Here is a 13,248-nt window from a genome sequence, read left to right as displayed (position 1 = left end):
CTCCTAAAACCAACCCCAGGCTGGTTTTACTGAAAACATTTATTTATTATTTATTTATTATTATTATTATTATTATTATTTTATGAGACAGAGTCTTGCTCTGTTGCCCAGGCTGGAGTGCAGTGGCGTGATCTTGGCTCACTGCAAGCTCCGCCTCCCGGGTTCACGCCATTCTCCTGCCTCAGCCTCCCGAATAGCTGGGACTACAGGCACCCGCCACCATGCCTGGCTAATTTTTTGTATTTTAAGTAGAGACGGGGTTTCACCGTGTTGGCCAGGATGGTCTCTGTCTCCTGACCTCATGATCCACCTGCCTCGGTCTCCCAAAGTGCTGGGATTACAGGCGTGAGCCACCGTGCCCGGCCTGAAAACATTTATTACAACAAAACATCAGAGCTATGTGACAGTAAGTTTCCACAAGCTGGTAGGGTTGAACCGGGGCAGGAGTCACTGGTACAGGGACTTCACTGCCCACCCCATGCTCAGCTCCTGCCTGGAGGAACCTCTGGCTGACCCGGACACAGGATGGACAGCTGTCAGAAAATCTGGAGAACAGCTAGGTAGGGCGATTGGGCAGCCTCCTCCTGTCCATGCTTCTGCCCAGGCTGAGCCTCGGAGGAGGCCTGGTTCCTGGTCATCTTGGGGCTGACGACGATGCTGCTGTTGGTGACTCGGGGCCCATACCAGCCTGCCCAGTACTGGGTGTCCCTGCCCCCATGCTGGAAGAGGATGTAGCGGACACCCCGGGGGTAGTCTGAGAAGGTGTAGGAGACCTGTTGGGAGGAAGGGAGAGGAAGTGACCACCGGGATAGGGGAGGGGAAGGCAGGAGCCAGGTCCTCTAAGAGAGCTGCCCAGGCTGGAAGGCAACAGCTCCAGGCCAGAGAGCAGGGGCACCCTGGGCCCTGAGGCTGTCCTTTGCTTCCTGCCATCCTGGCCCTGGGAGGAGTGGGTAGAGACAGCAAGTGGGTGAGGCCTCACCTCTGTCCATGTGGCATTGTTCCACTGTTGGATGGTCACAGGTGGGGGCTCGAAGGAGGCCAACACGAAGTAGTCAGCCGAGGCCAGCTGCACCTTGAGTTGGTAGGTGCAGCCACAGTCGGCTCTGGCAGCAAACCTGGTGGAGGGGTTGAGAGCCCTGTGTCCAAGCCACTGAGGGCTGGCCCCAGGGGTGGGGGCAGGTGGGACCTACACATTGGAGCTCGGAGCTTCATTTCCCATCAGCTGACACTGCTCTGCCTGCGAGGCCCAGCTGGCTTCAGCACTCCCTATGCCCCACTGTGGCCCGGAGGTAAGCTGTCTGTCCATGCTGGCCTCCGTTACCCCATCTGAGAAAAGGGACCCTTTTGGGCATCCTACTAAATATGTGACCTCAAAAATCAAAAGACCCCTCCAGAGAGGCCTGGTCTGTCCAAGCCATGTCACCCGTACTTACAATGGACCAGGCTGTGGATTCAGTGGGAGAGTCAAGGGGGTGGCCTGTGTAATGGGGCTGGCACAGAGCTCACCCTCTGCTCAGCCCAGCCACCTCTCCCCACTGCAGCTCTGCATACCCCTCCATCCTCGCCCCTTTATCCTCAGAGTGACAGCCCTGGGGCCTGCCTAGAACTGGGGTCCTGCTTCTGCCACCGGCCAAGCCAGAGCCTGGCACAGTTCTGTGCACAGAGTAGGAGCTCCAAAAAGAGTCATGGGATGAATAGGGAAAGGGGCAGAGGAGGCAGGTAGGTCAGGGGACCTGGGGGTTCCCACCCAGTCCAGAGAGGGCTGAGGTCCTCTGTTGCCCCAGTGCCTGTCAGTGTCGGCTGGGCACAGTGGCTCACACCTATAATCCCAGCACTTTGGGAGGCCGAGGTGGGTGGATCACTTGAGGTCAGGAGTTTGAAACCAGCCTGACCAGCATGGTGAAACGCCATCTGTATTAAAAATATAAAAAAAATAGCCGGGTGTGGTGGTGGGCACCTGTAATCCCAGCTACTCAGGATGCTGAGGCAGGAGAATCACTTCAACGCGGGAGGCGGAGGTTGCAGTGAGCCAAGATCACGCCACTGCACTCCAGCCTGGGTGAGAGCGAGACTCTGTCTCAAAAAAAAAAAAAAAAAAAAAAGTGACTGTCCATGACAACACACCTGGGGGCCTCAGCCTCCTCATCTGCACACTGGGGCTACTGTGTCCTGCTGACTACATCACAGGGTGGTGGGGAGGCCAGGAGGTGCCGCAGGGTCTGGGTGCAGAGCAGGGGCAGAGGCCGGGGCTACCTGGCTCTAGGACATTGCTGTGCAGAGCAGGCACTTGCTATGGGTCGTTTCACTCGGCAGCGCAGTAAGAGGAGCGTGTAGAGTGTAGGGACACAGACCATGGACCCTACTCACCAGTCCTTAACCACGATGTCCGGCCGGAATGTGTCTAGTAGCTCCTCCCAGTAGCCCTCGGCTACAAGGTCCACCAGCTGGGACTTGAGGCACATTCTGGGGAGCAGAGTTGGGGGCTTGCGTACCTGGGTGTGCTCTGCATGGCCCCCACTCACCCAGGCCTTGGCAGCCCCTGTGAGCCCAGGGAGGTGGTTTGGGGACCTAGGGTATCCCTTGGCCGCTGCAGGACAGGCATTGGCTGGGGCTGACTCTGGCTCCTCCTCCAGTGCAGGAGGGAGTTTGACCCACTTGTGCCTTGGTGGCATTTGATCCCAGTCCAAAGGCCCATTGTTCCAGGGCACTCTTGTAAACTCAAGTTCCTAGCTTCGGGACGGATGCCTGTAGATAGCTCTGGCTTATCTTAACCTCCCAATGGACTCCTGGCCTGCTTCAGTGATCCCCACCCCCACTGTCCATGAACACAGCACTGAGTGATTCCAGGAAGCAGTGACTCTGGGCAAGTTTTGGGGCCACCTCCCCCGAGCCTCGCAGAGAGGACTTCCCTTAGGAAGACTTTGCCTGAGACTTGGCAAAGGTGTCCTGACCCTCTGTCCCCTCCACGCAAGCCTGGTAAGTTCAGTTTGCCTTACTCGTAGGATGTGACAAAATACTTCTTGACTTTGGGGTCAGGAAAATCTGTCCCGTGGGCTCCAGGGAGGCTCTCCACCTTCCAGCGGTCCCCACCATTGAAATCGGTTTGCCACGCAAACATATCCTCTAGGAAGAACAGAAGCCGAGGTGAGACCCCCTGTGTAAATCCAAAGTCCAGCCCTCCCCACCACGTCCCGGGAGGGCGGGAGGGAGGGTGGTTGGTGTTAGTGACCCTCTTGGGAGGCAGGACTTGCTCATGCTCAGGTCTGTGGGGCTGTGGACACCAAAGGGTTAACCAGCTTGTTCCTTCTCAAGGGCATTGTGTGGCCAAGGTACCCCACCAGCCCAAATGTACCCCAACTGCACCTTGGAGCACCCCTACAGAGCACCCCTCCAACACATTCCCACCTGTCCTCACCATATCAGCTCTGATCTGACTCTGTCCCTCCCACTCAGTCCCAAACTGGCCTCACTCCTAACACGCAGCTGGAGAAAAGAACGCGTGTTACCAGAAATTCTAAACCAACCCCTTCCTCACTTCCATGTTGCAGTGGAACTCTGGGAAATACCCAAGTATCAGTTCTCAAAAAATTACATTATGAGAGGCCTGTGAGAGTACTGTCCTCAAAGACTAATGTGAGGCCGGGCACGGTGGCTCGCGCCTGTAATCCCAGCACTTTGGGAGGCTGAGGCAGGTGGATTGCTTGAACCCAGGAGTTCAAGACCAGCCTAGGGAACGTAGCGACACCCCCCCTTTTTTTTAAGTAAAATAATTTTTTAAAAAAGGCTAACATGTGTTCATCCCAACACAGACTGCTTACTTGACCCAGATGGCACCCTAGATGTCCAGGAGGGAGAGGCCCTTGGTTAACTACATAACCCAGGTTGGAGGCCCTAGAGGATGGGTTTGTGGGTTTGTCGGTGGGTCATGGGAACCAAGGTTCCCACAGGGCTCAGATGGCCTCTGCCCAGGGCAAGAGTGCTAAGTAGAGGAACAGGTACCCTTTGGGCTGAGCGCTGTGGTAACATGGGTGGACCTCCATTAGGTGGGCCTAGTGGGTTCAGGGGGGCGATCACCCTCTTCACACTGAACTTAGAGGACCTTAGTAAACAATGGCGCTTCTCTACCGGCGCTGCCCAGGCAATCACCAGGGCACTTTTTTTTTTTTTTGAGATGGAGTCTTGCTCTGTTGCCTAGGCTGGAGTGCAGTGGCGCAATCTTGGCTCACTGCAAGCCCCGCCTCCCAGGTTCACGCCATTCTCCTGCCTCAGCCTCCCAAGTAGCTGGGACTACAGGCGTCTGCCACCACGCCCGGCTAATTTTTTTACATTTTTAGCAGAGATGGGGTTTCACCGTGTTGGCCAGGATGGTCTCGATCTCCTGACCTCGTCATCCGCCCGCCTCAGCCTCCCAAAGTGCTGGGATTACAGGCGTGAGCCACCGCCCCGGCCCACCGGGGCACTTTTCAAATGGCTCGCTTGCTCCCCCTCCAGGAGCCCGCTATTCTCCAGGTGCTCTGGGGTCCCCAGTAGAGAACCAGAGGAGTAATACAGAAATCCAGGAGCTGGGCTGGTGCTGAGCACAGACCTGGGGGTATCCCAGCAAGGCTTGACTGAGCACTGCCGGCCCCGGGCAGGCCAGGCTGCAAGGCCAGCTCTGTCAGGCGGTGTTAAGCCGAGCGGGCAGCTTAGGCTGGGCAGCTTCTAAATGGAATCTGGGGCAGGTAGAGGGACTGAGTGTCGGGCGCTGTCTATGGGGGCTCTGGGATTTGGGGCGGGGGAGTTTGAGGCCTTTATCTGTCAGGACCAAACCCTGGAAGCTGGGCAGTTGTGTGTCTTTGGGGAAGTCACTCATCTTGGGCCCAAAGCACCCCATCTATACAATGGAGTCCACCCCAATTGTCTTGGCATCTCCCAGGTTCCGTGTGTGTGTGTGTGTGTGTGTGTGTGTGTGACAGAGTCTTGCTCTGTCACCCAGGCTGCTGGAGTGCAGTGGCGCAATCTCGGCTCACTGCAACCTCCGCCTCCCAGGTTCAAGCGGTGCTCCTGCCTCAGCTTCCCAAGTAGTTGGGATTACAGGCGCCCACCACCATGCCAGGCTAATTTTTGTATTTTTAGTAGAGATGAGGTTTTGCCATGTTGGCCAGGCTGGTCTCGAACTTCTGACCTCAGGTGATCTGCCTGCCTGGGCCTCCCAAAGTGCTGGGATTACAGGCATGAGCCACCGCACCTGGCCTATTTGTTTTATTTTTAAATTATTTTTTCAGAGACAGGGTCTCACTCTGTTCCCCAAGCTGGAGTGCAGTGGCACAATCTTGGCTCACTGCAACCTCCATCTCCTGGGTTTAAGCGATTCTCCTGCTTCAGCCTGCAGAGGAGCTGAGATTACAGGCGCCTGCCACCATGCCTGGCTAATTTTTTTGTATTTTTGTAGAGATGGAGTTTCACCATGTTGTCCAGGCTGGTCTTGAACACCTGACCTCAAGTAATCGCCCGTCTCCGCCTCCCAAAGTGCTGGGATTACAGGTGTGAGCCACCGCGCCCGGCCAATCTCCCAGGATCCTAATGAGGATGAAGAGAGTACAGAGATAGCAAGGGGATTTTAAGTACACACACCAGGTCTCAAAATCAGTTGCTGCTAGAGCCCCAACAAGTAGTATGGTGTGTCCGGGGTGGATGGTGGTTCATGCCTATAATCCCAGCACTTTGAATGGCTGAGGCGGACGGATCATTTGCGCTCAGGAGATCAAGACCAGTCTGGGCAACGTGGTGAGACCCTGTCTCTAATTTAAAAAAAAAAAAAAAAAAATATATATATATATACATACACATACATACATATACACACACATATGTGTATATATGTATATATATGTGTGTGTATATATATGTGTGTATATATATGTGTGTGTATATATATGTATATATATATGTGTATATATATAGGAGATGGAGGTTGCAGTGAGCCAAGATTGTGCCATTGCACTCCAGCTTGGGGAACAGAGTGAGACCCTGTCTCTGAAAAAATAATTTAAAAATAAAACAAATAGGCCAGGTGCGGTGGCTCATGCCTGTAATCCCAGCACTTTGGGAGGCCCAGGCAGGCAGATCACCTGAGGTCAGAAGTTCGAGACCAGCCTGGCCAACATGGCAAAACCTCATCTCTACTAAAAATACAAAAATTAGCTGGGCATGGTGGTAGGCGCCTGTAATCCCAACTACGTGTCTCTGTGTGTGTGTGTGTGTGTGTGTGTCTGTATGAAGCATGGTGCCTGGTACATAGCAGGTACCAAATGAAGGAAGGGAAAAGGGAAAAAACCCTGGGAAATACAAGAGAATGTAGCAGGCTAGGTAGGGACCTTCAACTATGATCACAGGCCCCTCTGGATCCTCATTTTGTTTGTCTGTATAATGGGGCTAACAGGAGGATGGATAAGTACATTTGTAAAGACCTCCCACGAATGCCTGGCACAGAGGAGGCCCTTGGTCAACATGAGGCAGCTTGGGCTGAGTTCTGGGGGACAGACGGGTCTGCAGTGTTCTCGTGTGTTCAATGAGCGTTTCTTGGGCACCTGCTATGTGAAAGTGTCACTGTGGATGCTATAGCATGGCAAAGAAGGTCCATTTGGCCCCTGGAACTTGAAGTTTGTGGCAGAAAAAAATAAGGAAATTCTGAAAAAAAAATTTTTTTTTTTTTTGAGACTAAAAGTTTCACTCTTGTCACCCAGGCTGGAGTGCAATGGAGCCATCTCGGCTCACTGCAACCTCTGCCTCCCAGGTTCAAGTGATTCTCCTGCCTCAGCCTCCCAAGTAGCTGGGAATTGTAGGTGTGGGCCAGCATGCCCAACTTTGTGTGTTTTTAGTAGAGACAGGGCTTTGCCATTTCGACCAGGCTGGTCTCCAACTCCTGACCTCAGGTAATCTGCCCATCTCGGCCTCCCAAAGTGCTGGGATTACAGGTGTGAGCCACCGCGCCTTGTGAAAAATGTTACAGGGCATGAAATGGGGGTGCTATGCTAGAGGTGGAGAGTGCTGTTTTTAGATTGGGAGCACAGGGCAGGTCTCTGAACTGAGACCTGAAGAATGAGAAAGAACCAAGGGAGTGAGGTGGGAGTTTAGGGTTAGAGAACATTCCAGGTAGTGTGGGAATTGCAAGTGCCAAGGCCCAAGGATGGGAAGGAATGAGCCCAGTGGCAGCTTCCACCCTGCCCCCATGCCACCTTCAGCGCACGGGTTGCGCAGGAGGTTCCTATGCAGGCTCCGTAGGAAGTAGAAGATTTTCCAATCGGCCACAGGCTGGTCCCAGTCCTCGGTGATGAAGCCCTCTCGCAGGCACTTGCGCTTCCAGAGGGTCATGAGGTCGATGAGGTCCCGCCAGAGGCTGCAGACCAGGCGGCAGTTCAGCAGCAGCTGGCGGGCGGGCACGTGCGTGAACAGCTCTATCAGGATGTTCTCGGGCAGCTCGTTAATGCTGTCCAGGGCTGCCTTGGGGTGGGGAGCATCCATGGCCTGTGGGGGCAACAGTGGTTATGAGCCTGACCAGGGAGGTGGGCCCTCAGGTCCCCAGGGAACCAGGCCAGGGACTCCTCTCCAACCCTGCATTAGCCAGGTGTGGTGGCACACGCCTGGAGTCCCAGGTACTTGAGAGGCTAAGGCAGAGGATCCCTTGAGCCTGGGAGTTCAAGGCTACAGTGACCTATGATCGCGCCACGCACCCCTGCCCTGGCAACCAAGCAAGACTCCAGCTAAAAAAAAAAAAAAACCCACAAAAGAGCATTTCTGAGGCTGAGGGTCCTTCCAGTAAACAGTAGCCCCTCAGTGGAAAGAGTAGTCATGGGACACACATTCAGAAGAGTGCAATACAAATAGTAAAGTCTTTAGAGACACATTTTTTAAAAGGCCCCTCCCCAATTTAAAAAAAATTGCTTAATTTTAAAGCCAGTGGGTTGGGTGGACTGTAAGATTTTGTGGAGGACACACTTGTCTGCAAAGTTCTGTGATGGTTTTGGTGACTGTTATTTTAATGCTCTGGATTCACTGTTAGAATATAAATTTTTTTTTTTTTTTTTTTGAGAGTCTTGCTCTGTCACCCAGGCTGGAGTGCAGTGGTGCAATCTCAGCCCACTGCAACCTCCGCCTCCTGGGTTCAAGTGATTCTCCTGCCTCAGCCTCCTGAGTAGCTGGGACTATAGGCGCATGCCACCACGCCCAGCTCATTTTTTGTATTTTTAGTAGAGATGGGGTTTCACCATGTTAATCAGGATGGTCTCAATCTCCTGGCCCCGTGATCCACCCGCCTCAGCCTCCCAAAGTGCTGGGATTACAGGCATGAGCCACCACACCCGGCCAGAATATAAAATCAGTTTTACATCCCAGACTTATTAATGTTCATTTAGTGGTGGGCTAGCGCTGAGAAACCACCCTCCTATCTCCAGAAACTCACTTTGGCCTGGAAGTCATATGTGATAAAACAACCCCATGGGAAGCCCCCACAGCACCCGGCTGGGCTGCCTTTGGTGTCAGGCCAGAATCCACTTGGAGATTGCTGGAAAACAAAAATCAGATGGAGGGTGGCTGAGAAGACTGCCTGGGTTTGAATCCTGGTCTGCAGTGACTAGTTGGGAAGCTGTGAAAAGGAGGGGGTAACTGTCCCGACCCCGGAAGGGCCAGGAGGACCAAGTGAAGCACAGAGCTTCGGTCAGCATTGCTGTCAGCACAAACCTGCTCTCAACGCTGTCCTCCCTGTACCTCTGCACTGCACACAGGTTCTGGAAAACTTCAAGCAGTGCCACAGCCCTGGCCTGAATCTGTTACCTGGGGGCACCTGGGTAGTCCTCTAAGGGGATCCCAGGTACTTGCCCCAGGTAGGTGAGGGTTGGCCGGCAGCCAGGGCTCTGCACTGTCACTCAGGTGGGCCTCATCTGCTTACACATGAGGAGAGAATGTTCTCCACCTACAAGCAGGGAAACAGAACCTTGCTGGCCTCTTTTATTTTTTCTTACTTCCCACCCCGAGACAGTTTCGCTTTTGTTGCCCAGGCTGGAGTGCAATGGCATGATCTCGGCTCACTGCAGTCTCCGCCTCCTGGGTTCAAGCAATTCTCCAGCCTCAGCCTCCCAAGTAACTGTGATTACAGGCGCCTGCCATCACACCCAGCTAATTTTTGTATTTTTAGTAGAGACGGGGTTTCACCATGTTGGCCAGGCTGGTTTTGAACTCCTGACCTCAGGTGATCCACCCGCCTCGGCCTCCCAAAGTGCTGGGATTACAGGCGTGAGCCACTGCATCCAGCCTTTTGCTATGGCCTCTTCAGATTTTCCACAGAGGCTTGGCCAAAGCAGCAGTTCATAGTCTTCTGAAAGCTCCCATCTCAGAAAACAGGAGGGTGGGTGCATGCTGGCTCCTGCCCAGGGAGGAACACTTTACATGGCAGAGAAAACAGGTGAGGTACTTGTGCCTCATGAAAAATGCTTTGCAGGCCAGGTGGGGTGCCTCAAGCCTGTAACCCCAGCCCTTTGGGAGGCCGAGGTGGGAGGATCACGAGGTCAGAAGTTCAAGACCAGCCTGGCCAACACAGTGAAACCCTGTCTCTACTAAAAATACAAAAAAATTAGCCGGGTGTGGTGGTGTGCACCTGTAATCCCAGCTACTCAGGAGGCTGAGGCAGGAGAATGGTGTGAACCTGGGAGGCGGAGGTTGCGGTGAGCCGAGATTGCGCCATTGTACTCCAGCCTGGGTGACAGTGCAAGACACCGTCTCAAAAAAAAAAAAAAAAAAAAAAAGCTTTGCAACCTTGGCAACACAGGGAGACCCTTTCTCTATAAATAGTGAAAAAATTCGCCGGGCATAGTGGCGAGTGCCAGTGGTCCTAGCTACTTGGGAGGCTATGGCGTCAGGATCTCCTGAGCCTCGAAGATCAACGCTGCAGTAGCTCACAGGCGTGAGTCCCGGAACCCAGCCCCTCAGAGATTTTCTACCTTAGAGTCCATGAGGCCTGCCGAGGTCACACTCTAGGGAAAGAAGGAGCCTGCTGGAGCACAGTGAGCCATGATTGCTCCATGGCACTCCAGCCTGGGCAACAAAGCAAAACTGTCTCAAAAAAAAAAAAAGAAAGAAAAAGAATAAACAAAAATGCTTTGATGGAAAAAAAAAAAAACAACCCAATGTGGCTAAGTCTTCTAAGTTCTGAGAAGCAACTTAAGCATTTGGAAAAAAATATAAAACTTGTCAATTAAAAATGCTTGTAGTCTGGGCAACATAGTGAGACTCTGTCTCTAGAAAAAAAGAAATTAGGTCCGGCGCGTGGACTCAGGCCTGTATTCCCCGCACTTTGGTAGGCCGAGGCGGGCGGATCACAAGGCCAGGAGTTTGAGACCAGGCTGGCCAATATGGTGAAACCCTGTCTCTACTAAAAATACAAAAATTAGCCGGGTATGGTGGGGGACGCCTGTAGTCCCAGCTACTCGGGAGGGTGAGGCAGGAGAATCGCTTGAACCCGGGAAGCGGAGGTTGCAGTGAGCCAAGATCACGCCACTGCACTCCAGCCTGGGCGACAGAGCGAGACTCTGTCTCAAAAAAAAAAAAAGGCCGGGCGCGGTGGCTCACGCCTGTAATCCTAGCACTTTGGGAGGCCGAGGTGGGCGGATCACGAGGTCAGGACATCGAGACCGTCCTGGCAAACACAGTGAAACTCCGTCTCTACTAAAAATACAAAAAATTAGCCGGGCGTAGTTGCAGGCGCCTGTAGTCCCAGCTACTCCAGAGGCTGAGGCAGGAGAATGGCTTGAACCCGGGAGGCGGAGCTTGCAGTGAGCCGAGATCGCGCCACTGCACTTCAGCCTGGGCGACGGAGCGAGACTCCGTGTCAAAAAAAAAAAAAAAAAAAGAAAGAAAGAAATTAGCTAGGCCTGGTGGCCCGTGCCTGTAGTCCCAGCTACGCAGGAGGCTGAGGCAGGAGGATCGCTTGAGCCCAGGAAGTCGAGGCTGCAGTGAGCCGTGATCATGCCACTGCACTCCAGCCTGGTGACAGAGCAAGACTCTGCCATAAATAAATAAATAAATGCTGGCAACTTGTAAAGGCACTGTCTAGACTCTAGACCAAATAAAAGTCACTGGGCTCCAAGCTAGAGGCATCTAGGCACCAATAGCTTCCTACCGTGGTGACCGAAGTCTGGTCTCTGGCCCAGTCCGCATTTTCTTGCGCCCCTTCCCCGCCCCCGCCCGGGGCATTTTGTGGCGGGGAAGTTCATGCCAGCCGTAGGAAGCCCTCTCACACCGATCGGGGTCCCCAGCTGCCCGGCCCGGCGTCTCGTGCTCGCCTTCTCCGCACCCATCCTCCCAGCAAGCTCTCGGGGCATTGTTACTTCACCGGTTTCTCGGAAACAGAAACTGGCTGGGGAAAGGCAGGCGCCGGATCTCGCAGGCGTGTGGGGGCCTGGAGGTCCCCTGACAGTTCTCCGAACCCGGCGCCGGCCTCGGGATGTGGCCGGGGTGGCGGCGGCCGCAGAGCCTCCGCCTGGGTGGCCCCGGGGCCAGGCCCCCAGTCGAAGTCCGGGCCCAGCCGCCCGCGCCCCCTACCCCTGGCCGCCCGGAGCAGCGCCCGCAGGCTCCGTGAACGCCCAGGTGCCAGAGACCCCGGCTCCCCACACGCCCGCCGCCCGTCCCCCCGGGGCCGCGACCTAGGCCCAGCGGCGGAGCTCCGGGTCGGCCCGAGCCTACGGCCTCGGCGTCGTCGTCGCTGGGCCCCTTCCGGCCCCGCCGCCGCGTCACGCGCTGCGCTCGGTCCCCACCCCCGCCCCAGACCCCGCTGCCGTCCCTCTCGGCCCGGCCCCTAACCCTTGCCGCGGGAAGACGAACCTGGGGTCCCCGGGGCCCGAGCCCTCGCTGCGGCCTGCGTGTCCTGAAGCTCAGTCTCCCCCTCCAGGCGGCGGGCGGCTCAGCACCCACACCTGCATCCGCCTCCTCCGCAGGGCAAAAGCCCCCGAACGCGCGGCAGTTCCCCAGACCTCAGCCCTAGTTCCTTCCTTATGGAGCCCAGGCTCCACCCTTGACCCGCGGTCCCCTCCCTAGAGGCAGGAGCTGACACCCAGCGGGCTCCTTCTTTCCCGAGGGCGTGACCTCCGCAGCCTTCATAGACTCAAAGGTAAAAAACCTGAGGGGCCGGGAGGTGGCTAACGCCTGTGATCCCAGCACTTTGGGAGGCCGAGGTGGGGAGGATCGCTTGAGGTCAGGAGTTCGAGACCAGCCTGGCCAACGTGGCCAAAACCCTGTCTCTACTAGAAATACAAAAATTAGCCGGCATGGTGGCACACATCTGTAATCCCAGCTCCTCCGGAGGCTGAGGTGGGAGAATCGCTTGAACCTGGGAGGCTGCAGTGAGCCGAGACTGTACCACTGCACTGCAGCCTGGGCGACAGAGCCAGACCTTGTCTCAAAAAATAAATAAACCTCTGAGGTTTTTTGTCAGGATTAAGTTCATGAATTTCTTCCATCAGTCAACAAATATTTAGCAAGCACCTTGTTCAGGCAACCACCAAGGGTTGTGCAGGCTGTGCACTGCACAAGGGGACTGGCCCAGGACACATTAATTGCAGTCAGGGCTACATCTTCTCCGTGGAAGGCCGTCCTTTTGCAGTTTGCCATGGGCTGGTGGGTGGTGATCCTGCCCTGGCCAAAGCCCTTATCTAGCTCACCCTTGATTGAGATAGCTAAATGTAAGGAGTACTTATTGAGCACTGTATTAGTCCATGTTCACACTGCTATAAAGAAATACCCGAGACTGGGTAATTTATAAAGGAAAGAGGTTTAATTGACTTATAGTTCCATATGGCTGGGGAAGCCTCAAGAAACTCACAATCGCCAGGCGCGGTGGCTCACGCCTGTAATCCCAGCACTTTGGGAGGTTGAGGCGGGCGGATCACGAGGTCAGCAGATTGAGACCACCCTGGCCAACATGGTGAAACCCCGTCTCTACTAAAAATACAAAAAAATTAGCCGGGCATGGTGGCGGGCGCCTGTAGTCCCAGCTACTCGGGAGGCTGAGGCAGGAGAATGGCGTGAACCCGGGAGGTGGAGCTTGCAGTGAGCCGAGATTGCACTCCAGCTTGGGCGACAGAGCGAGACTCCGTCTCAAAAAAAAAAAAAAAAGAAAGAAACTTATGATCATGGTGGAAGGTGAAGGGGAAGCAACGACCTTCTTCACATGGCGGCAGGAGGGAGCTGGGGAAACGGTCACTTGTAAAACCATCAGAG

General features: G+C 54.7%; 1 protein-coding gene across 3 annotated transcripts; it reads right to left on the bottom strand.

Moving 5' to 3' along the window:
- Nucleotides 1-30: 30 nt before the first annotated feature.
- FBXO6 (F-box protein 6) lies at nucleotides 31-12,027 on the bottom strand. 3 transcript variants are annotated; one of them, XM_030805171.1, is made up of 6 exons: nucleotides 11,854-12,027; nucleotides 7,218-7,506; nucleotides 2,997-3,123; nucleotides 2,368-2,463; nucleotides 980-1,115; nucleotides 31-773 (listed from the first exon to the last, which is right to left on the bottom strand). In XM_030805171.1, exons 2-6 carry the CDS (start codon nucleotides 7,501-7,503, stop codon nucleotides 537-539), a joined length of 882 nt encoding a protein of 293 aa, XP_030661031.1. In that variant the 5' UTR covers nucleotides 7,504-7,506; nucleotides 11,854-12,027; the 3' UTR covers nucleotides 31-536. The 3 variants fall into 3 exon arrangements, with proteins under 3 accessions (XP_030661031.1, XP_030661033.1, XP_030661034.1); XM_030805173.1 differs by lacking the exon at nucleotides 11,854-12,027 and adding an exon at nucleotides 11,676-11,766 and having other exon boundaries at nucleotides 357-773; XM_030805174.1 differs by lacking the exon at nucleotides 11,854-12,027 and adding an exon at nucleotides 11,366-11,666 and having other exon boundaries at nucleotides 357-773.
- Between the last annotated feature and the right edge of the window lie 1,221 nt (nucleotides 12,028-13,248).

Source organism: Nomascus leucogenys, chromosome 24 (genome assembly GCF_006542625.1).
Source record: "Nomascus leucogenys isolate Asia chromosome 24, Asia_NLE_v1, whole genome shotgun sequence".
In the NCBI taxonomy this organism is placed as follows: Eukaryota; Metazoa; Chordata; class Mammalia; order Primates; family Hylobatidae; genus Nomascus; species Nomascus leucogenys.
Note: the sequence above shows the minus strand (reverse complement) of the source record. Positions and strands in the feature narration are given on the sequence as shown.

Excerpts from the sequence above, each read along its gene's own strand:
- FBXO6 (XM_030805171.1), bottom strand. The coding sequence starts at position 7,503 with ATGGATGCTCCCCACCCCAAGGCAGCCCTGGACAGCATTAACGAGCTG. Across the intron at positions 1,116-2,367 it reads GACATCGTGGTTAAGGACTG|GTTTGCTGCCAGAGCCGACT; the intron begins GTGAGTAGGGTC and ends CCCCTCCACCAG. Across the intron at positions 774-979 it reads ACAATGCCACATGGACAGAG|GTCTCCTACACCTTCTCAGA; the intron begins GTGAGGCCTCAC and ends TCCTCCCAACAG.